This window comes from Ptychodera flava, chromosome 5, assembly GCF_041260155.1.
Source record: "Ptychodera flava strain L36383 chromosome 5, AS_Pfla_20210202, whole genome shotgun sequence".
NCBI classification, from domain to species: Eukaryota; Metazoa; Hemichordata; class Enteropneusta; family Ptychoderidae; genus Ptychodera; species Ptychodera flava.
This window is the reverse complement of record NC_091932.1, coordinates 30,485,694-30,513,523: the sequence shown is the minus strand read 5'-3', so window position 1 is coordinate 30,513,523 and position 27,830 is coordinate 30,485,694. Positions and strand designations below refer to the sequence as shown.

Sequence of the window (27,830 nt, the reverse complement as noted above, 5' to 3'; positions counted from 1 at the left end):
GTAAGTTTGTCTATCACATATATCACGTATCACCTTTAAAGGTGAACGACCGTCATTTTACTTGCCTGTGCATTAGTTCGAAACGGTTGAGTTGCGGTCGTATACGAACCACCGAGTGCCTGCGGCACAAAGAGCGGCCGGCTCCTGCAACATATTTGGTGATGTTATGTCTTCTTCGCACAGTATCAATCATTTCCCCATTTATCATCGTCTTGTTACAATGGAATGTTTCGTTTTCTGTTATAGATCGCTCCCAAATCTTCGGAAAGTTGACAAATCTATTGAGTGAAAGCCATGGAGAAAACAGGTAATTTGAAATATTTTTATCGTCCTGGTCACCCTTTTGCATTGTCAAACTGTGCATTCACATTCGCGTTTCTTCATCAACAATACGCTATTATGACCTAACACGAAATGAAAAGAAAGAGATTGAACTTATAACTTACGGAAACTTTCATATCGCAAAGCTACACCATCTGCATCACACCGATTTTTAAAGTTTCTTGGACAATCATACGCAACGTGAACACGCAAGCTTCTGTACCTCGAAAAACCCTAAATTTACTAAGTTATATCTTACTTTGCCTCCAGATTATGAATATATCGTCATCGGAGCCGGCCCTGCCGGTGTTCAGATGGCCTATTGCATGGAGAAAGCCGGCAAAGATTACATCGTTCTCGAGAGAAACGACAGTGTTGGTTCCTTCTACCAGAAATACCCACGTCATCGCACTCTGATCTCCATCAACAAGAAACACAACTACTTCAAGGAGCGAGAGTTCAATCTTCGTCATGATTGGAACTCTCTGCTCTGTGACGAAGATGACATATCCTTCTTCAACTACTCAGATGACCTTTTTCCGGACGCTGGCCTTCTTGTCGAGTAAGTTGCAAAAAATTATTAGTTAGGTTTTAAAATCATGGCACAGAAGCCACTTTCAAATAAAAGATTTATACCCCAAGTTTAATTTATAGGGAAGAGAGCACAATTCGACATAACCGATTGATTTTCGACCTTTTCTCTCACGTTTCAGTTACATGCGTGACTTCACCAACAAGTTCAACCTGAAAATACGTCTGAACACCAACATCGTCAACGTCCACCGAGAGGCTGCCATGGATACGAGACATCCCTCAAGGTTCACCATCACCGACCAGAACGGTAAAAAATTCACTTGCAAAGTACTGGTGGTCGGTACTGGACCTATCCTTCCACACAACCCAGACATCGAAGGCATAGAACACGCTGACACTTACCAGGAGCACACACTCGACTTGAAGGAATATGAGAACAAGAAGGTCTTGATTCTTGGAGGCGGTAACAGTGCCTTTGAGGTAAGATATCCGTAGCTCGTGTTGTTGGCGTTTTTGATAATCGTGTATTCCATCGCTTTTTATTAAAATGAAAGGATTTGTTTTACAAAATATATCATAATAAACATCGGCGAAAAAATTGAGGGGGGGGGCAGTGATAAATGTTACCATTTAACAGTTCATCATTTGAATATATTTTATTTAAAATTAAATGTAGGGTTAAAACAAATATAAAGTTACAAAACACAACAAATACTTTGGATAAATTTTAAAAGACTACTCCTCAAATGGAATGTCCATATACATGTACTCAGCTTTGTTTTGCTATTCTGTTTTGACCGACAGTGCGCCGACCATTTAGCCGGCAGTGCGGCTATGATTCACATGTGCACGCGCACACCTGTCAAGCTGGCGTGGGACTCTCACTTCGTTGGACATCTGCGAGCCGTCAACAACAACGTCCTCGACATGTACCACTTGAAATCCTTGCACGCTCTCCGCCAGTGCGACACCAAGAAGTTCGTCAAGGAAGAAGACGGCACCATCACCCAGACCTTCGAGATGGAACTGCCACACTGGAACCCACCGGGCACTGCCACGTTCACCAGCAAAGGCTACGATAAGGTCATCCTTGCCACGGGGTGGAAATTCATCAATATCGACATGTTTGACGACACTTGCAAACCAGGTAAGATTTACACGAAGATCATTTAGCACTCAGAATTGACGATTAAAATACATAGCCACGTTAACTTTGACCCATTGTACTCAAATCAGATGTTACACAGCGTATTATCCATTTCATATGCATAATTTTATAGAAAATAACTTCGTTCAACTTAACTGCACTGCAACAGCACTGTAATATCTTATATTTCAGAAACACACACCGAAGGCAAATATGTTGTCCTCGATGAACACTGGGAGTCGACTGTTCCCGATCTCTTCTTCATTGGCACTTCAATGCAGTCACGTGATAGACGGGCCGCCTCCGGCTTCATCCATGGCTTCCGTTACAATGTCCGCACCCTCAGTCACATGCTGTGCGCCCGCTACGACGGCGATGAACTGCCGAAGAAAACTTTCCCGTCGATTGACGCCGAAGAACTGTCCAAGTTCATGATCGGTAAGTGCATCGATTTAAGTCTGTCCATGTCAATAGGATATCATCATGCTTGTTTCTTATTATTTGAGCGTAATATATTATCTTCTTAAACTGAAGCCAATACTTCACATTTTCATGTGGCACTGGAAGCACGCTTGATCAGTGCTGTATTCCGACGAACGTTTCCTCCATGCACGAATCAAGTTGCACACTTTAATAGAGAACGTGATCTACCGCTAAGATGAGAGTGCGAAATAGCTGATACAAAATTGGGAAAGAATTCACCAACAGTCAATTTTGTATTTCAGAACGTGTTAGCACCACGTCAGCGCTTTATCAGATGGGACAGGGCTACCTCTGTGATGTCGTGATTCTCAAACCACAAGACAAGGAGAAAGAAAGTAAGTACAATATGGAGCTTAACTTACAGACAAAACGGCTGGCGTTACTTTCAATATACCTGTATATTGTGTGTGTTCATGAGTGTTGATATAAATCTACAAAGTTTCAAACAAGTACATGATAGTTATGCTTTGTAGAAGTTTGCATCAGTAACTGAGCTATGTACATTCCAATTTTTACTCGGGTACATCTTTATTGTTATATATGGATAATACAGTTTCTTCCCAAGCGTACAAACAATTCTTGATATCCATATCTTCGCCAATATTGGCTATGTACTGTGCTACCATGGAGGAAGGTGCTCACATGGCTGTCCCAACGCCCTCTATCAACGAAGTCCTAGAAAGATACCTGTATTCTAACGTTACCTTACATTCATCTTGTAGGTGGCCAAGACAAAATGACTGGTACAGTGGAGTATTACTACGAGTTACCACGTGAATGGGTTATGAAGAACGATTTCTTCATGAAGCAGGAACACATGATGATAGTCACTATCGAGGATAATCACCACAGGTAAGCTAATCAAGCCAATCATAAAAACCATGGCTCGTTTTACTGTGATCGCTGGTCCAGGATAATTTCACTATATTGTGGTAAAATGAACTTAGTATTGGGATTAAACACCGATTATTTTTTTGTTATTGTAAGGGCTAACATGCAAATGTTGAGTAAATGTTCAATTTCAGACAGTTGTGGTCATAGAAAATGAAATTGCTTTGCCTTATTCAAACTTGACAAGCCGACAATAATTTGAACGAGCATGTGGAAAGAAGATTTAACATCTTAAGCACTGATGACGATGTATAAGGCATCACTTAATTACATTTCAGCTGATAAAATTGGATTTCGGCAGTATAATGCTAATGTTAAAAACAACTTCTTTCATATATTTTTCAGGTTCCCGAAAATGAGCGTGACAGAGTTTTTCAAACCAGGTGACATGAATCCACGTGACTGTAAATGTACAGCCTTCCCGCAGGGTGTTTACTACTCATACAAACATGGCCAACTGCAAGAAGATCTTCACCTCGGAGGATCTCTGGTCGTCAGAGCCGACAAACAGATCTTCGTGGGCGATAACAATCCAAACAGATTCACCAACAAACTCAAGAACCTACTCAACAGACAGGTAATTTTGTCCACAATAATATGATTTCGGAATTAACAGGCCTGAAGAGGAAGCTTTCCTCCACACCTGAGATCGATAGCATATCTCCCCTGCGTGAAGTAGGAACGTTTTCGAAATAACGGCAAAGTTATAGTTACATCCATTGCTATCAGTTTACCGCTGCAGATAAATAGCATATATATAGATTGGAATTAATTGTATGGCCGAGAGTGACACCAAAGACCAGAAACAAAAACGCTAAAAACGTTGACCTAAGCATGCTACAAGTGTCAATGCTGTCACTAAAAATCGATTGATGATGAAAAAATAAATTAATCAAGTTGAAGCTCTAACATCCACAAAGCATTTGCACCCCAACGTTAGGGCGCCATCTATGATAACGTCGCAGTGTGCTCTTGCGCTCATATATCCTTCATTGACACAGTTTCGTTTGGAGTGACAGGTACAAAAGTGACGAAACTACATGTGAAAATGCAATTTTATGTTTACACTAGCACTTTTTGTACTCGAATTCTTACAGCCCTATGCGTGTCGCCATTGACAATTTATTTTGATCTGTAAAGCAAAGAAGTATCTATAAATATGCGCAATTTTGATCATAACTCTCCGTATTATTCACCAGATCGGCATCGGGCGAGGTGATCACTTCGAGCGGTTATTCGAACAGGATGAATGGGAGAAGAACTACAAGCCCTGGTCGCAGGAAGAGATCGAACGCAGACGTCAGATGGAAATGGCCCAAAAGATGGTGACGTCAGAATGTAGACTCGGCCTTGTCGAATGAGAAATGCTTCAGAGACCTAAGCTCATTTACCATAACCTGCCGCGAAAGAAAATTTAAGACACAGCTTTGAGAATACATCGTTGGACATTTTTATTTTATCCACCTCTTTTACCTTTATTTATTTTCACTGCATTTTACATGAGAAAAAGAGAGATTTTCATTTCGTCTCTTTGTACTTGTGCTTCATAGTCAATGAAATAAAGCATATAAACTTTTACTATGATTTGTCTCTTTGTAAAGCGAACGTGAGAACTGGTATGATTGTAACTTACAGTTTGATAAGCATGAGATAACTTACTGATAGCTCGTGCCTCATTCCCCTAACTCTCGAAGATATTTATTGGTAACGAAATTATGGTGCACAGCAAAATTCTGGCACAATGGAAGTAATTGACCAATATTTTGTCAACATTTCATTCAATTTTCCCTTCTTGTCACTAAAGACATAGTAATATAAGGCTTGCCGACACATTGTCACTGTATGTTCGATAATGCAATGTTTTGTTAGATTAACTCTTATCGAGTTCACGGGTTCGACTTGGTTTCACTTGTCAGCGATACAACACTTGACAGTACTTACAGCCTGTGTCGACAACTTAAATCTTTGTATCTCGACACACTCTTTGGGGTAATTTTAACAAACCACTTTATACTGACAGACAAAGAATGATAGAGAGGAGTCAAAACATTCCCTGCCCTCTCCAATACAATTTCCAAGGCTCTCTCTTACCACTGTCTTTGTCATGTTTTACCATACTTCAGCAAACCCCCGAAAGCAACGAAATCATATCCGGTACCCATACCCAGACTTTTTTATTTTAAATTCATGATGTCCACGGGTCAATCAGCAAATTCGATCCGCTGCCTGTAAGTTAGCCACCTTTCCATCCCTCCTATTCCGGAGCCCGCCTCCTGACACAAAAAGAATCCATCCTAAATGCTGTAAAGAAGTTGCTAGCCGGTACATGGTACAGGGGTTCGGTTTGGTTAGTCATGATATATTGATTAGGTTGCCTATTTGGCTGGGTGAGGATTTCTCACTATATAGAACACTGGTGTAACCACAGGGCCTCATAAGTGGCTATTTAAGTCTATATTACAGCGTTTTTCTTTCTTTTTCAATGTTACAAATAAACCAGCTGAAGAGCACAACACTTGTGTAACTGTCTTTTGTGTAGCTTGTATTGGCATGTATAGTGCGCCCTCGTAAATGTGACCTTTAGTTCCGTGACCCCTAGCCATGCCTACTTTCTGTCCTCGCTATGCTTACTGTACTAATTGGGAAATTAGTACAGTAAACACAGCGACGTCTGTACGCATGGCCGGCCATATGGCGAGGGAAGTAGGCATGGCTAGAGGTCACGGAACTAAAGGTCGCATTTACATATGATCATATTCCCCGTTGAGGGCGCACTATACATGCCAATATAAGCTACACAAAAGACAGCTACACAAGTGTTGTGCTCTTCAGCTGGTTTATTTGAAACATTGGAAAAGAAAGAAAAACGCTGTAATATTGACTTAAATAGCCATTTCTGAGGCCCTGTGGTGTAACAAACGATGCAGATGAACGCGAGAGGACAACGCCATCAACGGCCGCCTGTGAATTTCTTTTGCAAAGAAGCCATGTTTTAGGCTACCAATGTTACATGACAGCAAGTCTGGGCAGCATATGACAAAACTCCTCGCAAAAATAACAGCAATCTCATTGACAATTTCATCAAGAAGAAAAGACGTACTTTTAGAAAAGGATTATGCCAAAGAAGTAGTAGAATATGTTAATTTAGGTAACCAGGTCAAAGCTGTCAGTGCATCATGGGTTACTAGGCTTGTTGTTGATAAAGGCAGTACCTGGACTGCAATACCATGGCCATACCTTGAGTTGGATAGATCGAGCGATCTCCTCAAGCAAACAGTTCTGGAATGTATTAACTGGAAATGTAAGATTACAAATTTCACAATTTATGTGAGCGTCTTAAATGCATGGTACAGCGCCAGTCAAAATGTCAGAAACAAGAACGTGTTGTGTGTATGGTCTAAAAATATAATGTATTCTGTAAGTCATAAGCAGCAACAGAAGATGTAGATTACGGAGTATGCAAAGATTTCAAAATCCTTCATCTTTCAAAGTTGTCTTCAAAGGTTTTTACACACTCTTTGCAAAGAGGAATTTTATTCATATTGATCAATTAACGAAATGGTATACATCGCTACAAATGGCGAATTCGACGAAAACACTGTTGTCATTTGGAAAAATGTTAACAATACGACGAAAGAATTCAAATTTCGTGAGTTTCAGAGGAAGTTAGTTCATAGATTTCTACCTTGTAACACCGAAGTATCTTTTTTACTTGAAAAAGTAGATCACTATGTGATGGAGGTTTTGCTCTAGTGTTGAATCTTTAGAGCACAGATTTCTTGAATGTGCCTTAGCAAAACATCTCTGGCACAACGTTTCTAGAATTTTAAGTGGTTACCTCCAATACTGTGTGAAATTATCAAATGATGAAATAATTTTTAATCATGATTTGAGTCAAAGCAGATCGAATGATGTATCTTTCATTGTCAATCTCTTCATTTTGCTTGGCAAGTGGTCAATCCACAAATATTGGGTGACAGATTCCAAAATCTCTGTAAATGTTGTTTTAAAGAATGAAATTATTCTCAGATATAAAGTTGAAAAGGAGTTAAGACCCGGATCTGTACACCTGGAAGAAATGCGTAAAAATAAAAAAAAATGTTGTTTAGTCTTTAACGTTAAACAATCAAACGTACTGTTGTTTGCTTTCAAATAATCTGTTAATTGCAATGGTGTATCTCTAATAAAAAATAAACAACAACAACAACAACAACAGCAGCAGCAGCAGGCAGCAACAACAACAACACAACAACAACAACAACAACGATGTTCACAGACTGCGGACAGGCGGGGGCGTCATTGTATCGTATGTTAGTGAGCTGTTACCGGGCAGGCGGGAAATTTACAATCAACTGGTCGGGAAATGTTCTTCCTCTTTCTCGGGCATGCACCAAATATGTGTTTTCGTTGTTTTCGCGTGTTTGCCGAGGAATCGTCAAAAGCATATAAAAAGACTGGGTTATAATTGAAAGTTTTTGTTTTGGTAGAGGGCGTGTGGTATAGCGAATTCCCCTGAAAATTACCTTTTTTCAAGTCTTTTACGTATAAAAACACCAATGGTTACTACTTACAATTCGATCGAACGGGTGATGAATTTCGACCATCAATATAGCAAAGTGAACCACGGGTACTCTGTTGTTCTGAATTGATAGTCTGAATAAACTAAGCAGCTTATATGTAAATACGAACTGTGATGATAACTGTGTAAGACATTTATAACAGAATGCCGTTCAGATTGAAATGCCGACTTAGCTACAAAACCAGATCAAGGTCGGACCGTGTCAATACCTGAACGTCACAAGCGACCACATCGACCGCATTCTTTTGATGCTAAACGCCGCGGCGGAACGACTCACACATATACATGATATATACGTGCATTATTCGTATACGCTCGCGCGACCTTCGCTGTGTCGTTTCACATAACATAGGGTTATTCACAAAATACGGCCCTGTATGGACGAGGGCTCAGTGAGTGACGTATTGGACTCGCCTTCGGCTCGTCCAATACGTCACTCACAGAGCCCTCGTCCATACAGGGCTGTATTTTGTGAATAACCCTATTATTATACACCTCCCTCCATTAATCGTCCGTATAAACTAATTCTATGGTAAATTTTGAGGATCCGGCACGCGCGATATGAGTGGAACGCGCGCGATCTACGTACAAGTCTCTTGGGTTAATTTTCAGTGCAGTACAAGCAAACTTCGCCGAATGTTTTCAATTTACAGCAAAAAACAGGATGGTTGGACAGTCTCATGTACATAACGTTTACTTTTTTGTACGTGACACGCAAGTTTTGTAGATAACATCGTAGATAAGAAGAACCGACTCATTTGAGTGTCTGGATAGAACACACAAGGGAATTGCTAAATTACTTTGTGAGTTGATAGTAAGGACTGAAGTTAATTAGGACAGCACTCTGGCTAAACAAACCATAATGCAATGTATGCGTACGGATGCCTATCTGTTTTTATAGACACACAAGGATAAACAGTTGAGTATAGTGTTACATGATTAGTATTTCACTCAAATGAGTCGGTTCTTTTTATCTACAATGATATCTACAAAACTTATGTGGGCCATACAAAAAGGTAAACGTAATGTATACGAGACTGTCCAACCATCCTGTTTTTTGCTGTAATCAGTTTGTTAAAATAAAAATCAATTGCATTTAGACTCAGTTTTGTGTTTAGCGTGTTTTAAACCTTATACTACGAATACATTTTGGTGGAAGTTGTTATTGTGTCTATAACTCACCGTAAACTATAACTCACCGTAAAATAGTTTGTTTACATCCGATAATCGCTAGGTCAAAGGTCAAACAGGCGCGTCGCCCGCATTCGGGACTCCGCGTACTATACAAAATATGGAAAGTTATTGGACGGTCAAACTCCCATAGGTTACGGCAGTAGGTGTATAATAATGATATATACACACAAGGGTGTGCAAATCATTTCTTGACGACATTATTTACCGATGAAGTGAGTCGAATTCCGTAACGAAAACGACGTATGAAATTTGAAATGGCATCGTACCACACATCAAGTTAAGAAAATGACAGACATGTAGTAGATATTCGAAATATGACCGAGAATAAATGCATCGCTAATACTGACTATGTGCGTTACAAATTGCCGTTATCCGGTAGTGACTTTGTATGTTCGAACGTCGCAAAATACGCTAATATCATGAATATAGCAAATGCCAAATGCCGTTCTGTAGTTTCGTCATGCGCAGAAGAAAGGACATATTTTTTATTTCTCTTTGTAATAAAAACCTTCCTATATAATATTCCAAAGAAGAACATTTAAGTTTTTTTCAGGTTTAGTGAAAGCCTTTCAATAGAACCCGAAAGATTTTTTCAAATGTGCATTTCATTTTACTCAGTCTGTTTTGGTCGCGTATTGAACGTGATCAAGCCTGGCAGGTCAAAGGTCACATTTTCACATTTTTTCTGTTTTCATTCTATATTTTACATTCTATCGTCAGTGAGTTACATTGCAAAAATAAAAACTTTGTTTAATACCTTTTGCGGACGTTTTAGAGGGTAATAGTATCTGTCCCCCCTGTCCCCCCTTTTTTGTAACGCACATCGTCAGGTTCAATGTTCATATGAGCATACCCTTGTATATTTAACATTTCTGAGGCCGGGACAGCAGACGACTGTTCAGTCAGAGGCGCTCACGTGCATAGCTGTCGTCGCGTGCACGTTCCATTCCAGCCACTGCATGCGCTCATCAGTGAACAACCATATTTCGATCCACATTCTCTCTGCCTGTAGGGAGCGGGGTCCTTAATTAATGTCACGAAGGTTGGCGAAGACGCCACGTTTAGTTATTACATATAAAGTATCATTGCGACAACCGACATGTAAAGTGTTTTCAGCGCTAACAGAATTGTAGTTGATCCTGTATATTTTGGGGAAAGATTGTATGCGTATGCACGAAAGAAACCTACAGTATGAGCGAGGAGGGCGTCATCGTGACAGTTCCCAGATATTGATTTGACGGCACCTTTGAAGTACTTCAGCGTCTGGCTGTCTCTGTAAGCCTCGCTCTTGGCTAAAGCGTACGCTAATGTAGCAAATTCCGTTCCGTGGATTCGTCATGCGCAGAAGAAAGGACATATTTTTTAGTCCTCCTTGTAGTAAAAACCTTCCAATATAATATTCCAAAGAAGAACATTTAAGTTTTTTTTTCAGTTTTAGTGAAAGCCTTTCAATAGAACCCGAAAGATTTTTTCAAATGTGCATTTCTTTTTACTCAGTCTGTTTTGGTCGCGTACTGAACGTGAACAAGCCTGGCAGGTAAAAGGTTACATTTTCACATCTTTTTTCTTTGTTTTCATTCTATATTTTACATTCTATCGTCAGTGAGTTACATTGCAAAAATAAAAAAAATTGTTTACCTTAACATTTCTGAGGCCGGGACAGCAGACGACAGTTCAGAGGCGCTCGCGTGCACGTTCCATTCCAGCCACAGCGCTCATCAGTGAACAACCATATTTCGATCCACATTCCCTCTGCGTGTAGGGAGCGGGATCCTTAATTAATGTCACGAAGGTTGGCGAAGACGCCACGTATAGTTATTACATATAAAGTATCATTGCGACAACCGAAAGAAATCTACAGTATGAGCGAGGAGGGCGTCATCATGACAGTTCCCAGATACTATTGTTTTGACGGTACCTCTGAAGTACTTCAGCGTCTGGCTGTCTCTCTGTAAGCTTCGCTCCTGGCTAAAGCGTACGCTTTTCTCTCTTTTTTTTGACCGAGTCTCTATTACCTTTGTGTGTTTATTGTGTCATCAAGGTACGTTCAGCATGATAACTGTGTGTCTGTGAGACGACTATCTTCGTGCCACGAGGAAATCTTGGTTCTACCAATCCCATGTTCGTCGTTCGGTTGTTGAAAGCCTGCCTTGGTGTGTTGGTGGTGACTTTCAACGCGAGGCTGCGTCTGTCGTGTCGAATATCGCAGTTAAATCATCGTTTGTGAACAGAGTTCAAGTTGGAACCAGGTAAATTTTATAACGTCTTAACACAGGTGATGTTTTGCGTGTTCCGTTTGTATGGAATGAAGGGAAATGTCGATGTAGATTTAGCGTTTCTGTACTCTCTCTGAGGTTTGTGATGGTTACGTAATCTCGACAAGACGTCGACAATTTGAATATTACGAATGTACGAGGGCCATTTTGTTTTTACCGGTGTGTACGCTTATCGTGTCATTTTGCCGACGCAAAACATATTGGAGAATATGATGTCTTTCGAAAGCGAGATGAAAGAGCGGGAATTCAAATTAATTTAATATTTGCTGATATAATTAATAAGGTAATCTCCGTCCATGTAGCTCTCATAGATTATATTACGTTGTTTAAATGAAGTCTTCATTGCAAATATTCTGTGGAGGTGAGTGAGAGTTTTTCTCTATGGCTCGTGGCAGGCCCAGCGTATACGGATATGATTATAAACAGCTTTGTCTTAAATGGGAGGTGTGTGGCAGTATTCGCGCGACCATACCATGCAAGTTTAGCGAGATTTGGACATCGGGAATCGGATGTGAAAAATAATACCAGCCTTTTTCGTCGTTGGGACACGATAATACGATTTGTTCGCTCCGGGGGTCAAGCTTGTTTGTGAATGTCGTCAACTTAATTTACCTGACGTTTACAGTGCACAGTGCCTTCCTCTGCGTTGGTGAAGAGTTACGTAATCCACCCAAGCCACATAGTTTACAATAAACCCAGCAACTCCGACAAAGAGATGTATTTTTAGAGCTGAATTGTATTGTCTCGACGGAAATATGGTCACTAGCTATCGCAGAGGTACGATAGACTAGTTTACATCGCTGTCGCATGTGGTATCTGTACACAGAATTTAACTCACGTACGGTAAATTAGTGAATGTGCAGGGCGAGGGCCCTGTGTTTATCTCTCAGAGCAAAAACATAGCACACGTCGGGGAAGCTGTGATATCGCGGCGGTGATCTTCATCTTCAACCTCAAGTGACCTTTCTAACTGACGCTGAAAATGACGCTACTCGGCGCCAGCCTCAGCGGCATATCCGAAGAAAGTCGGTGACACTACCCGATGACGGATAAATGATAAAATTCGCCCACAACTAGGCTACGTTCTTTCAATTTTTTTCTTTTGAATCGTAAAACTTGTTCGCATGTAATATTTTATCAAAAGAAGATCTCATAAAGACAAGTTTTTTGTAGTGTCCATAATTTTCAGTCCGTGATCCGTGAAAGTGTCTGTGTGTCCTGTCAACTCTTGCGTTAAGATTTTCCGAAAGTTGGTGCAGAAAAGGCATCCATGGTCCGAAATGTTTAAAAATCGCTACCATGAGTGGCGATTTGAAAGCCCTATTATTTAGAGAATATATTGAACAAATGACCTTGTATAAGTATGACTTGACATTTAAATGTAAATTATTCTACCAGTCGCCGATGCCGGGTGTGGTCTAAAATGCTTCCCCTGCGCTGCGCTAGACCCGTATTCCCTGCCGGCCAGCGTGCTGTGTAGCAATGCGCCTAGTAGAACGCATGGCATGGAGCCAGTCTGTGGTGACCTAGATCTGCCACCGATGAAAATACCTATGTTAGCAGTTATACCACTCTCCGCCTCGTGCCCATTGTTCTAACCATGCTTTCTAATTTCCATAACCGAATGTTTTATTATTACCACCTGCCTTTCTTTTGTGTAAAAAGTGTCCGATTCACAAGTTCTTTTGTTTTAAAGTGTCCGATTTATCAGTAAATCGGACAGTTCTTTTGTCAAAAACTGTCCGGTTTACTAGTAAATCGGACACTTGTAAACAAAAGAACTTGTAAAATGGACACTCTTTAAACAAAAAAAATCACGTGGCGACGAGTAAAAAAAACAAATGCGAGACATTAACCAGAAGAAATTTATTTCAATATCAAGTACAGAGTAAAGACACTTTAAAAGAATCACCGGACTGAATTAATTTTGCATGACTGTACATCTCAAAATCAATTACAGGTCACCGTGAAATAACGGTATTGATTGCAATATGACATTAAACTGGTCCAATAAACATTTAATTCAAGGTAATACATTACCAGGTCCATGGGACATTTGAGATTTACAAATTTAAGTAGGACCATCCTGAACCACTGATAGTTAGTGGTGGCAAATGTCACTTCTGTGTTAGGGTTATTGTTATCATGATCATTCGAAGCTGAAATTTAAGACTTCAAAGTCAGTTGTCATACACTGAATGTGGAGATTTCAGTCGCCTTTGGTAAAGTTAAATCTAGCTATAGGAAACACACACGCAGTGCCACAGTCATTGTGGATCTAGACGTATTGTTTTTTACCTTCTCGTGTCTATTTATAGACAGAGAAGGTATTACAGTTGAAAACCAATATGCTGCTGTCAAGAACTTCCGTCTGTCAAGACTTCCGTCTGTCAAGATCCGTGGACGTCATGCCATTGTGATGGGTCATATCATAAACTGGTGGGGGTGTTCATGGCTCAGGTTGAGGTGTGGGAGAACGATTTTGAGCTATGACAAAAATCAAAAGGGACTTAGCGGCATAGCCACAGTGTTAAGCCTTTCTCCAAGGTTTCTTAGTTGACTACAATCTACTGTATTACAGACTACTGAGCTGACGTTAGGGGTACTCACTTTGTGTTTGCTCACTCTGTGAGCGCTAGTGTTTGGTACTGAGTTGCGTGGATATCCCCTCATGGCCTCACGTGATCTGGGCCTGTTGCATAATCTGCAGAGATGATCATATGCCCCCGAGTCTGAAAACTGTCATTGTGTAAGCCTGTCGGCATTTTCCTTGCTTTTTTTCTCATTTAATTTTGCAAAATATCGGCGAGTACCTCAATATTTCAAGATAACCCTTTCTTCCCAATCGTTTCCTGGAGTTTCAGAGTCATATGAACGAAAATGAGTGAAAGTTCTAGACAGGAAAATCGGACGTCGGCCATGTTCAATGTTTACAGTACAATCAGAAGTTTACGTGGAGGAATTAACCAACAAACACAGGAGTGTTCATGATGCCCGCCCTCTAGAGGCAGACCCTCCTATATGAAGTACCACATTTGATGCTTGTGGAAAGCTTGACCACACAATGGAGCATTTAAACTTTTAGAAAATGACAAACTGAATAAGAAGGTATTCAGAAAATGTCAAATACTGAGGAAAAATGCGCAAATATTCAAAATAAACAGGTTAACTGATTGGTCAGCCATAAAAAACAATGAAAATGTTTATGATCAAAAGTTTTTGAGATGCGCACATTTTAACAAATACAGAAATTATTAACATTATAAATATAAGACCAAACTATTTTTTCAGGGATGGGACAGGTTGGAAATGAGGGGTGAGAGACAAAGGCACTCCTATTGCTGCATGTGGATGCAGCCACACCATTTCATTTACAGCATACTTATTCACTGTGTTGTGTTCAAGTTCCATATTGTACTGACTGTCATACAAGGATAACATAAGCAAATCAAATCAAATTAGAAAAGGATCAATGCTGTTGTGTGGATTTTGCTGAACATGGCTGATATTTCGCCCTATATATTTGGTATTCAGCAAAGGCATATTTTGATGTAAAGTCAAAATTAACACTACATTGCTGACAATATATTTTACCGTTTCTGCATGAATTTTTCTTTTTTAAATTATAGTATATTAGTACTTCAAACAGATTAACAGTTATCGTGATGTCAACCCATAATTTTACATCACAAACAATGTAATTCTGCCATTTTTTGTTTTTCAGTCATTTTATAAATTTTGCACTGCACAAGATGATTGAACAAATTGCAATATTTGAATTTGTAAACTCAAAGAATAAAAATCCTTTGGTCACAAATTAAATTATTTTTGAAAAGAAATTTACTCTTAAACACTTTTAGCATATATTCTTTACACGGTTATGTATTTCAAGGAAAATATGCCTATTAAAACAGTAATTTCTTCACTTTCATTTTTTTTTCAATACTATGACAATTATCAGCCATGAGGTTATACAAACACAAGACCAGATAAGCGTTTTTCATCATTTCCACAGGACTCTTTGGAAAATCCATTAGAAACAGTTAAAAGTTACTGGAAATGATCACTTGGTATACATTTAATTTACAGATGCCAGGTTGTGTATTTCACATGCACTCAGGTCAGTAAGGAAGTGCGTCATTACTATTTTGGACTGTTAATTCTTATTTCTGAATTGTTTAACTTTTTTCCACATTGAACTATCTTTAGGCAGTTTATACTGTAGCTTAGAATTTTTTTGATTGATGTATTTAATCATCTTTTGGGTTCTTTGGGTCCATATCCCACCTCATGCCCCTACATCATCAACTATTTACCAACAACTCCATGCCAACAACCAATTACCTGACCTGGCCACACATTAGAGAAGGTACAGCGTCATTGACGGTATTTTTTTGTACTTGCAGTTTCTGTTGCGCCTTTCTCTGACGTGGCTGTGTAGCTTGGTCTTCCGATTGTGGCCGTTAGCACTGGCGTGACAGGGGACTTTTCTTTTCCATCTTTGGATTTGGTATTTGAAGTGCACCGGATACAGCTTTCATTTGTACTTCATCCACCATATCGAACTACTACTCAGCAATTGCATGTATGCTGCTCAAAGTTTTTGACCCAAATAAGCAAGCGTGACTCTAACGTCGATCTGCAAACACCTTTTCACTTCATTCAACCAACCAATCAAGCAAACATAATTCATACAATTCAAATAAAACCAGGTGCTCAACCACGTCATCGCACTACAATAGCAACACATGTCAACTTTGTTTTATCCAATCATGGGTTATTTTTTTATATTTTCGTTCAACAAGGTGTCAAAACGCGTCAATGTTTTCCTGCCAAAGTTTCAACGTGCAATGCACTAAAATTAAGAATAAAAACTTTTGGCGTGCAAACAAGGCTCTAAAACTCGGCAAATTCGTGGTATAACACGGTAAGCGAACTCGTAGTCGGCTGTCTACGGAATTTAACGGTACAGTTTGCCATAAAACTCCTCGGCCCTGCGGGCCTCGGAGTTTTACTGGCAAACTGTAGCGTTAAATTCCGTAAACCGCCTCCTACTCGTCCACTTACTTATAGTTAATTTTCAAAGTGAAGTTTTACAAAAATAATTAATGTTAAATTAAGGAATGTCAGAAACAAAGCAAACCATTACAAACACAATTGTTTTTTACTTTATTTTAGGTGCGAAACGTATTTTAACCTCAGAAGTTTTAGAGAAGAAAAATACAGCTCTGTCCAGAATGTGGAGAACCCGCCGTGTTGTGCTGTCTCTCCTAATTTGCTCTTGCGTCTTTATGTCGTTCATGTTCGTTCGATATAATTCCCAGTTGACCAGCTCCAATGGCGTCCTACAACTCCAAAATAAACACCTGAGATCAAAAGACTTTGGGGACAAGAATTTGAACGGCTCAGTGCAAGACTACGAGACCAAGCAATCGAACGGCTCTATGCATGTCACGCCTGAAGAGGAGGAGCCAGAGGGCTCCAACGTGGTACCAACAGTTGCAGTGTTGAACGCGACAAAGGAGGGCGCTGTGCCAACAGTACAAAAAGCTGTTGTAAAAGCTACCCCTGTGAAAAAGCAAGATAGGCCAAAGGACGTTCACCGGTGTTTTGTGGAAGACAGGCAATTAGTCCGCAGCAGGACCAACAGGTGCGTACCCCTGTTTGGGCATATGCGAGACTGCTTGGCGTGGGACAGCTATGCCGGTCGCAAGCCGTTGCCTAACTTTTACCTCCGCTCAGCTGTCGATAGCAGTGACGACGAGTACAGAAAAGCCAGTGTAGCTTTTGTGCACATGCCTAAATCAGGAGGTACATCAGTTGAAGAAGTTCTGAAAGGAATACCTGGTCTGAATGCTACCGGGCAGCTGCAGGCCAAAAGGGTAGCGCATTGCTCAGATTTGTACCATGAAAGTAAACAGCTTGTCCAACAGAAGGACCCCAGGCAGCGACTGTACTACTCAAAACGTACCTACGGCATCCATGATTTCGCCAATCCCAAACGACCTTTCGCGTATGTCACGTGGCTCAGGGAGCCAATCAGCAGACTCGTTTCAACGTACTACTATGCCAAACGCAAAAGCTGCTTTGGGGTGCACAGAATCTGCTTCTTGTATATGGCCAGAACGGCCAGTCTGGCTGATTACTTAAGAAAGCACCCGAACCTTCACTTCCAGGACATGGATAACTTCTACGTGAGGCTTTTACAGTTCGGGGACTTCCCAGATATCGACGTGACATTCGAAGACTGCTGTGGCGGGGTCGAGGTACAGGACGCCTATAAAATACCCAAGGTTGAAGAAAAACACTACCTAATCGCCAAGAGAAACCTCCAGCAGAACATGGCCTTTATTGGGATCACCGAAGATTTCAAAACGTCTCAAGATATGCTGAGTAACATCTTTGGCATACCCATCGAATCCGAAGTCCACGTCAACTCCAACCCGCACAGGTACAGTCTGACGGACTACGAACTGAATGAACTGCGCCGGCGCAATGTCTGGGATCTGAAATTGTATGACGACGCAATGCAAATTTATGAGCAACAAAAGAAAATGTATTTCGAGAAATATTTAAAAGTGAAATCGACATCAAATGGTTCATGAGGTCAATTTTTAAATGGGATTGACAAAGTATTTACCTATATTCTTGTTACATGAGGTTTTTTCTGGATATGTGTCCCTCTACGTCAGTTTATTTTGTCGTCGATTTTCGAAATGCACTCTCATTATCCGTTAAACATATCGCCTGTCATTATTTTTGCAAAACGCGACAGATTTTTTCTCTTAAAGTTCGTCGAAATCCTCGCCAAGGAATTACATGTCACTTGCGCTAAGGCTTTCCCTTTTCGACTTCCAAGTTTGACTACTGATTTTTCTTTCATGCAAATCATGGGATTTTCAGGCTCTGTGTGCTTAAAAAGCGACAGTGGCGCTGTAGTTTTTGATGATTTTTATTCACCTTTGTTCTGTATGTCAACAACAGTTTCTAGTTCTACTCCCCAAAGCATGTTGAGATACACAATATTAAGCTTGTCAACCCAGTCTGTACACGTGCAGACCGCATTGACATTATTGGCAAGTTACAATCTGGTCGGGATCATAATTCAACTGTAAACAATAATAGTGCATTTTACATGTAATGGCATTCTGTTGACAAGCTATGTTATTGGTGCCTCAACATGCGTCGGGGAGTAAAACAAGAAATTGCAGTTGACATACAGCACAGAAATATTGGAAAATAATCACCCCTAGTAACGGTTACTGGCCCAAAAAGTTTTCCGTACTGTATTATTTCGAGCAGTACCAGCTTCTCCGGAAACTCACTTTGCGTGAAACGTTGACAGTCACGGTAGAAGCTAATTTTGGTCACTGTCACTGCATGGTTCTGCAGTCTTCGAAATCTCACTGGATTTTCTGGATGCTGAAAAAAATGTTGAGTGCTCTGCTCGACAAGTGCCGTGAAAGAGACTGAACAGTGAAGCCGCTGGGAGCATCGTTTATATTCACTGTTGCATCATTTATGCTCGTTTCGGTGGAATTTCGCCAATACGCCGTCGTCAACCTCATCGGTATTTTACTGATACAGTGTTTAGAAAGTAATGGCCCAGATGAGCATGGTATTAAAAGGAAACAGTCGTCGGAACTGCGCCTGTGCGAGTTTTTTTCATCAATATAATTTATGGCAGACATGTTTTAACTTTCATCAATCATCACCGTACCTTTGATACAGTGTGTACATTGTATTGGTCGCATGGGTCCCATACGATCTTTAAGAGCAGTTCCGACGACTGTATCCCTTTAAGATAGTGAGTAATGTTCATTGAACTCGGGGAATAATTGACATCTTGAGTGATCGATTTTAATTTTATCAGGATGGTAGAATTTTATGGCGAGGGAATGCCCTAAAGAATGGCGAGTTTCTCCTTGGAGATCAACTGAGGTCATTTGTTTCTCACTACTTTCGAGGTGTCCAATCTAAATTTTTATCTCATTCTGTCAGCTTCTAATTCTTATTAAGTAAATGTTACATTTTCACGTCAAATGTTTTAATGGTTGGTGTCCTCTCATGGAAAACTCCATGGCTTTCGGCGAGCAATAAATATGTTAGGAAAACACTCGTGATCTTCACTAGTATTCTTGTTATCGAAATGCTGCCCCCTACGATGGAGATGCTCACCTTCAAAGAGCCTGTAGATGTAACTTTTGATATTGTTCTTGTCTATTGTTCTTTTTCTTCTCCTAATATATCGAAACACCCATTTAACTTGTCAACACAGTGTCTAAACGTGTAAATGCACTGTTGTTGTTTTTGTTATTCACATTTGTATTCTAGTCTTGACTATAATTCACTTGTCAACTGTAACAAATGTAATGCAATTTACACATTCACAAGCTGGGTTTAGAAGGTGAATACTGAGTACCTAACATGCTTTAGAAAGTAGGACAAGAAACAGGTAGACCAAAAACAAAAATTAGTTGTCAAACAAATCATCAAGAGTTACAGCTGCTGGCCCTTTAATACATACGGCGAGATGTTCACAGCACTTCAGCCGTTTAATTTACCGTTCGGCAAATCTTACACACTGGTGCGTTTGGGTTTGCAGAACCCCTAATTGATGTTGCAATCCCGGGACAGTATTTACAGACACAGACCCGAAAGCACGAAGCAGCTAATTTGTCTATAGAATTGTATGTTTTATTGTGTGTGATGTATTGGAATCATCAATAAATATGTTCACTTTGCAGCTTACAACAGCTTTTTCACTTCCTTTCATTTGTTTCCGAACTTTTGAGTCCGGATCGTGACTAGCCGAGACTAGGACACAAACTCACAGTCACGTGAAGGTAGAACGCACCTCAGGGACAGACATTCAGACTCTCAAACTTTTACAATTCTCTTCTGATATACCACTTGTGGGGGCCCATTTTAAAGCTCTTCGTGTAAAATAACTCTTTACCGGCTTAATTTTCGAAATTCGAAAATTTATTTTTCTCCATAAAGTTAACACATGGATTGCGGCCATTTTTAATTTTAAATATCAGTAATTCTTGGGCTGTTTGTCCGATACAAAAATTGTTTGGTGACCCGCGATTTTTATTCTTGATTTTGAAAGAGAATGGTTGAAAGATTCCTTAAGTTAAGGAAAGTTTGAGCAACGGTTTGTCTTTCATTTTCGAGGCGCATACTACTTGAAGTCGGAATCCAATCGTAGGTAAGCAGAACTACTCACATTAGGGAAACGGTTGGGTATATTTTTCTACCGACGAACCAAACTTTGTTGCCATGCAAGTCACTCGGTCACACATCTTTTGAGTCACCCATACACAACGTTAAAGCATTGAGATAGGACTAGAAGTGAAATTTTAGAGGCATAATGGCCGCCACTTTTGATAATTTATTGATGTATATTTAACTGTTCCCTATTTTGTCAATTATACTTTGAAACAGAGAATATTGACCATGCAGAGAGAGGTTGCCTTGCCTATATTACACAATGCCGTCATTTACAAATTCTAGTCTGAACTTAATTCGTTTGTCAACAATAATGATAGCAATTACACATGGAAACTTTGTTGACAAGATGCACGATGCATTTAGATATACAAGGAAATGGTATTTTATATTGGTTTGGTTTATTCCAAAATGCATAGGCCTCAGCCCATCGCATATTAAGGCTACAGAACACAAATCAGGAGAAAGACAAAACATGTTAACGCTATTTACAAAAGACAGCTACGAAAAACTACACAGAGAAGTATTAAATCGTTTCTCGTTGGTTAATAAAGCCATCTCTAATCTTATACGCTTTGTGAATAAATATTGACAATTTGTAAAGAACCCGATTGTTGTTACTTGCTAAGAGATTAAAAAACTTTTCTTGTGTTGGATGTATTCTGTAACCTAAAGGTATCAAATCAACTCTCAGTTCTGCGTATAATGGACAAAGTAAAACAAAGTGAAATTCGTCCTCTACTAGCGAATTTCCTATACTACTACAATATGGACAAAATCTCTGATTCGCAGGTATGGGAGGATTGCAGTGTCGTCCGGTTTCAATTTGTAACATATGGCTTGAACATCGGAGTTTGGCAAGATCAACCTTGAATTTTGGAACGTTAATACACGAAAGATAAAGTTCGGGATTGAGCATGGATTTAAAATGGACATAGCTGCGAAGACGTGGCGAATCATTGATTGACGCCGACCACTCTTGCCTATAACAATCCCGTAAACGGTCTTGAAATAGATTGAGAAATAACTTTGGATCTCCTACTCCTTGTTCAAGCCAAACGATACCAAAACCATATCGAAATAAAATCTCACGCACTTTAGTTACCCAATTCACTCTGCCTGCCAGGTCTAAATCTTTCAACATTTCGTAGCAAGCTTTTGGGTATCGGTTGTTATTCATAGCTACAAGTTTTAGCCAATAGGCGATACATCGTTTCATGTAAATACACGACAGTGGATATCTACCACATTCCCCAAGAAGTACTTCATGGTTTACACTAGAATTTACACCAAGTAGAAATCTACAAAACTTAAAATGTACATTCTCAATAACAGGTGAGTATTCAAAGCCCCAAATTTCAGCTCCGTAACAAATTACCGGAGCAACACATGTGTCAAAGAGTTTAAATGCTTGTGAGAGGGGGAGCCCTCCTAATTTCTTGAAAACAATTTCTATCTGATAAAGAGCTTTGTTTCCTTTCATGCACAGATTACTTTTAGCTGGTGACCATGAAAGTCGTGATGACATTAGCATACCCAAGTAGTTGTAATGTTTGACAACATTTACTGGAGAACCCATGTAGAACCATTTTTCATATCCCCTCAATATCCCACCGTTTCTAAATACCATGATTTTTGACTTGTCTAAATTGACCGACATGCCCCACTGATTACAAAATATCTCAAGTTTGTTCAGCTTTCTCTGTAATTTTATAGGCAAATCGGCAACATCCGTTACATCATCAGCGAACATGAGAATTCCAACGTTGTCAAAGTTCGAATTAATTGAAATCCCCCCATTTTCTATATACATATATGACGCAAGTTCGTTGATAAAAAGACTAAATAATAGAGGACTGAGCATGCACCCTTGTCTGGTTCCCACATTACAGTTAAAATAATCGGTTAGTCCGCCATTACACAGAACACTTGACTCGATGTTATTATACATGGATCTAAGGACTTTAAGTACATTCCCATGTAAGCCATAGGATATCAGTCTATGCCACAAGTACCTGTGAGTCACCCGATCGAAGGCTTTAGAGAAATCTATAAATAAACAGTACATGCGGCCTCTTCTTTGAGAAAGATACTTTTGTACAATAGACTGTAAAGTGAAGATATTGTCAATCGTACTGTAGCCCTTACGGAAACCAGCTTGTGATTCAACAATGATATGCTGTTCCTCTACCCATTTGACCAGACGCTCGTTAATAAGTTTAGTAAACATTTTGCTCATACATGATAAAAGGGAAATGCCACGAAAATTGTTGACGTCTGTAAAACTACCTTTTTTGTGAAGGGGATAAATAATACCTTTACCCCAACTCTCTGGGAATACACCTGAAGCAAGAATCAAATTAAACAGTTCACAAAAACAGTGTTTCAAGACATCATTACAGTTCTTGAACATTTCGTTCACAAGTCCATCAGGACCAGGAGACTTAGAGTTCTGTAAGGCGTCGATACACTTCGAAACTTCCCCGATAGTAATAGCTCTGTTAATGTCCGAAGGAGTATTATCGTCGCAGGCAGCACAAAAAGCATCGTGGTCTGCTAAATCAAGGGCAATTTTCCGTTCAAAAACGGCATCCTGGACAACAACTGAATTATTTAGTAGCGTGTTAAAATAATCAAACCATGCATTTGTTGTGATGTTATCAGCGGTAGATACCGACTTATTGCTTCTTATTTCTTTAATTGTCTTCCAGAATTTCGTATGATCGTTCGCGTGATGTAATAAAGTGTCCCGTTGTTTCTTCTTATAGTTTTCCGCTTTCATTTTACATAATTCTTTAAATAGTTTTCTGGAATCAGAGTACTTTGTTAAGTCTTCTCCCTTATTTGATTTACGAAATGTATTTAAAAGTTCGAACTTCCGGTCTCTAGCGCGAGAACACTCCTTGTCCCACCATGGTTTGTTAGAGGGTATGTCTGTTGTACGTCTCTTTCCACTTGTAGTCATCATGTCCTCCCCAGCTCTTGTGAATATATCAGTCAAAGTCGTTACAGCTTTGTTCAAATCCTTGTCCTGAACAGCTTGACTGAAAATTCTATACAAAAATTCAAAACCTTCGTCTTGTAATTTGTGTTTGAAGGAGTCAGATAAAAGCGAATTCCAACGAAATTTCTTCCATACATTGAGTTGCATAACATCTGTACTGATATCTCCGTCAGTTGTAGTGTCATACTCATTTGGGAAACAAAAGCAGCATTGAATAGGTAAATGATCGGAAATGTCTAACGTGTCAACTCTAAAGTCATCAACGAATTGAAACAAAGACGTGCTAATCATTACATAATCAATCAAACTTGCTCCGTTATTTGTATAGCAGGTGTAGTCCCCTTCACTGTCACCGGTAAAACGCCCGTTTACTATGTGTACATGTTGTTTATAACAGAATTCAATTAGGGATTGACCAAATCTATTTACAGTCCTGTCCCGTGATTTTCTAGGTAAATCAAAGTGGTCAATTTCATAGCCAGGCTGGGAAGTACCTGTGGCATTCGTATCATCAGTAATGTGCTCATCTTCAAAATCTTGCAAGTCCCCAACTCTAGCATTAAAGTCGCCAAGAAAAATAAAATCAACATTTTCAAACTGAGAACAAATGTCCATAACACAATTTTCCAAACGAATAATGCCATCTAATTCACCCTCTCTATAAATTGGGGCGCCCTCTGGTGAGATGTACACGCCACACACAATTAAATCACGGGGTGTATTAAAAGCATTTCTGCTAACGAACAAAAACACAGAGTTCTCGTTATCTTTGAAAATGCGTCTTACAAAACGAGAAATAAAATTAGCAACATAAATACACACACCACCAGAAAATCTTCCATAATTTCCCTTACGTTTTCTCGAGGACGAATAACATTTGTAGTTTGGCAGCCAGTCACAAAAATCATCATTGGATCTTGCCCAAGTTTCTGTTATACAAGCTATAGAAAATGCAGAGAAATACTGTTTCAGTCCGATGTCATTTGTGTATTTTTTCAAACCCCTGGCGTTCCAAGCAGTTATCGAATGTGTATTTTCAGCAGTTCTTGCATGTAAGTGTTCATCTTGACACTGACTCACACTCTGGCGATTTTTGGCGATGATAGCCTGGCCACACCACTAGATAGGAGTTAGCTCATTACTTCCAGAATCAAGTTTGTACTTTCTACCGTCAATAAGCAATTTATCATACGATAGAATTGCTCGTTTACCTTCATCTCTAGCCTTGACAAGGAAAGGTATGAGTTTCTTGCGAGCCTGTCTAACAACAGGAGGTAAATCTTCAGTGACAAATATTGGTGAATCTTTTTTCAGAACAGAACGCGCTTTCTGCAGCACTGCCGAACGTGTCTTGTATGATAGAAATTTCACTATAACTGGACGTGGTGAACCCCTTTTCATTTTCACGTTTAGTCGGTGCGCACGTTCAATTGCAATAACTGTGTCGTTGTCCGCTTGTTCAATATCAAGTTCCGTTTTCAACATTACACGAACTGCATTTTCGCAGTCTTCCCATGTTTCACCTTGAGCTTCTTGTATCCCTCTAATAATAAGGTTATTGCGACATGTTTGGTTATGAAGTCCCAGAGTTTCACGTTCTAGAGTTTCTATTCTTTGTGTGAGCTTCTTGTTTTCCTCAATTAAATCGTCCTGTTTCCTTTGCATAGTAAGAACTGACTTGTTTACTTGATTCACGTCCTTTCTCAGTGCTTTGATGTCATCTCGAATCATCTTCACAATTTGTATCAATGATTCACCGCTTTCTTCGTCTGTTTCAATTTCTTCAGTATCAATTAAATCGCCTCTAGCAGAGAGCTTCATCTGTCTCGTCCTAGGGCCGGGATTCAGTTCGACGTCTCCGGCGCGAAACAAAAGTAAAGAAACATGTGGGTTGGAAATTTGTCGAGGAATGTCACAGCTGTTCAAAGGATTTCGCCGAGTGAGACTTGTGGAGTGAAAACGTAATGAGAATTCTGTCGAAATGTTCACTTGGTTGTCAAACGAAAACTTCTCAAATGTTAGCCTACACTTTTCTCCAGCCAGAAATGGAACTGGTCAGTTTGTTGTAGAAGTAGCTCACTTCCCCCGTACACCAGTCCAATCACAAATACACAGGATAACAACCTGTAACGTGTCTCCATAGCCGGCGTCCATTCTAGGCGAGCGGCGAATCCACAAAAAGGGCCTTAGTTTAGGAGTTTAATGTACCCAGCTTACATACGGCCACATCATACGTCATTTGAAAGCTTATTATCTCTACTTTAAGAAAATTGACGATGTGGAGCTGCCAAGTAGGGCCATAACCTCCTAATTTGCATAATTAACAAGGGTACCCAATTTGCATAAATGTGATATAATATTTGACATTTATTGATAACTTCTCTAACGATACGTTTAAACTATCGAGTGATATATCAAATGAAAGGCCTTTCCATGTAGAATACAAAATGGATATTAAAAGAGATATTAAAATTGATTTCACTGAAATATTTCATGTTTATATGGAAAACAATATTTTCCCCTTTTGAATAACAATATTTTAAAAAATTTAACACATACAGCCACAGCACACAGCCACATCATACATCATTTGAAAGTTTATTATCTCTACTTTAAGAAAATTGACAATTTGAAGCTACCACATTGGGTCATAACCCCCAAATTTGCATAATTCACACGGGTACCCAATTTGCATAAGTGCGATATAAAATTAGAAAATTCACTATTAACTACTGTAAACATACTTTTAAACTATCGAGTGATATATCAAATGAAAGGTACTTGCATGTAGAATACAACTTTGGTATCCAAAGACATGTTTAAATTGATTTCACTGAAATATTTTCATATTTATATTGAAAAATATATTTTCCTCTCTTGAATATCAAAATTTTAAACATTTTAACACATACAGCCACAACATACAGCTACATCATACATCATTTGAAAGCATATTATCTCTTCTTTATGAAAATGGACAATGTTGAATTGTCAACTACGGCCATAGCCCCTAATTTGCATAATTTACAAGGGTATCCAATTTGCATCCATGCAATATAAATTACATATTCATTGTTCACTACACTAAACATACTTTTAAACTATCGAGTGATATATCAAATGGAAGGTGTTTGCATGTAGAATATGAAATAGATATCGAAAGAGATATTTAAATTGGTTTCACAGCAATATTCTCATATTTATATTGAAAATAATACTTACCCCTTTTGAATAACAATAATATAAATATTTCATCACATACAGCCACATCATACAGCCACATCATATGTCATTTTAAAGCTTATTATCTCTTATTCAAGAAAACTGACAATGTTGAACTATCAAGTAAGGCCGTATCCCTAAATTTGCATAATTTACACCGGTAAGCAATTTGCATAACTGCAATATAAAATTAGAAAATTCATTGACTATTCTAAACATGCTTCTAAACTATCGAGTGATATTTCAAATGAAAAGTATTTGCATGTAAAAAACAAAATTGACATCCAAAGAGATATACAAACTGGTTTTACGGAAATATTTTCATATTTGTAGTGAAAAAAGTTATTTTCCCCTTTGGAACAACGGTATTTTAAAAATTTTAACAGCAGTATCAATGCAACCACATGCATTTTGATGTGCGAAGAGTGCATAGAACACGGAGAACAAACAACTGAAATGAGGTCTGGAAATGAATATTTTGTTGGTTTAATGTATGTTTCAAAACATATGAAACATATGAATAGCTCTATTTGTCTGCATTATTATCCGTTATTATAGTTTTTATAGGTCAGAGAGTGTACCAATTCACAGCATATGAAAACCTTTTAATGTTACTCAAGTATGCCAACATGTTCTTGTAATGTTGTAACCAAGGCAACAGCACTAATATATATATATATATATATATATATATATATATATATATATATATATATATATATATATATGATGTTTTTTTCTTTGCTGTATATTAATTGTTATAAACTAATCCTGCTGATGTCATATCTTCATCATTCATATGACACAATCATAGAGAACCCATCATGATCTATTGCTTGCACTTGCATGACGTTACTTTACACCATTGCTGTACTTATTTCCATCCGAGTGAATTTAAACTGTTTAACTACTTTTGACTATATTTTTAACATATATGGTTAATGA

The 27,830-nt window shown here is 39.0% G+C and overlaps 3 protein-coding genes across 4 annotated transcripts; 2 read left to right on the top strand and 1 right to left on the bottom strand.

Moving 5' to 3' along the window:
- The first annotated feature begins 154 nt into the window (after positions 1-154).
- On the top strand, positions 155-4,960 carry LOC139133477 (FAD-dependent oxidoreductase domain-containing protein 2-like). The gene is made up of 9 exons (XM_070700090.1): positions 155-307; positions 592-883; positions 1,035-1,335; positions 1,660-2,002; positions 2,195-2,440; positions 2,728-2,820; positions 3,208-3,337; positions 3,722-3,953; positions 4,576-4,960. Exons 1-9 carry the CDS (start codon positions 295-297, stop codon positions 4,735-4,737), a joined length of 1,812 nt encoding a protein of 603 aa, XP_070556191.1. The 5' UTR covers positions 155-294; the 3' UTR covers positions 4,738-4,960.
- A 6,090-nt stretch (positions 4,961-11,050) lies between these two features.
- On the top strand, positions 11,051-20,179 carry LOC139133476 (uncharacterized). Of its 2 annotated transcripts, none has more exons than XM_070700088.1 (2): positions 11,051-11,398; positions 16,604-20,179. In XM_070700088.1, the coding sequence occupies exon 2, from the start codon at positions 16,663-16,665 to the stop codon at positions 18,028-18,030; it is 1,368 nt and encodes a 455-aa protein (XP_070556189.1). In that variant the 5' UTR covers positions 11,051-11,398; positions 16,604-16,662; the 3' UTR covers positions 18,031-20,179. The 2 variants fall into 2 exon arrangements, with proteins under 2 accessions (XP_070556189.1, XP_070556190.1); XM_070700089.1 differs by lacking the exon at positions 11,051-11,398 and adding an exon at positions 11,582-11,708.
- Positions 20,180-24,782: 4,603 nt separating this feature from the next.
- LOC139133644 (uncharacterized) lies at positions 24,783-25,394 on the bottom strand. Its single transcript, XM_070700394.1, has one exon. It carries the CDS (start codon positions 25,392-25,394, stop codon positions 24,783-24,785), a length of 612 nt encoding a protein of 203 aa, XP_070556495.1.
- Between the last annotated feature and the right edge of the window lie 2,436 nt (positions 25,395-27,830).

What these genes read in the sequence shown, in the direction of transcription:
- LOC139133477 (XM_070700090.1), top strand. An exon ending in GCGGTAACAGTGCCTTTGAG is followed by an intron (nt 1,336 to 1,659) that starts GTAAGATATCCG and finishes TTTGACCGACAG; the next exon opens with TGCGCCGACCATTTAGCCGG. An exon ending in ACTGTCCAAGTTCATGATCG is followed by an intron (nt 2,441 to 2,727) that starts GTAAGTGCATCG and finishes TTTGTATTTCAG; the next exon opens with AACGTGTTAGCACCACGTCA.
- LOC139133476 (XM_070700088.1), top strand. Translation starts at nt 16,663, where the DNA reads ATGTGGAGAACCCGCCGTGTTGTGCTGTCTCTCCTAATTTGCTCTTGC.
- LOC139133644 (XM_070700394.1), bottom strand. Translation starts at nt 25,394, where the DNA reads ATGATTCGAGATGACATCAAAGCACTGAGAAAGGACGTGAATCAAGTA.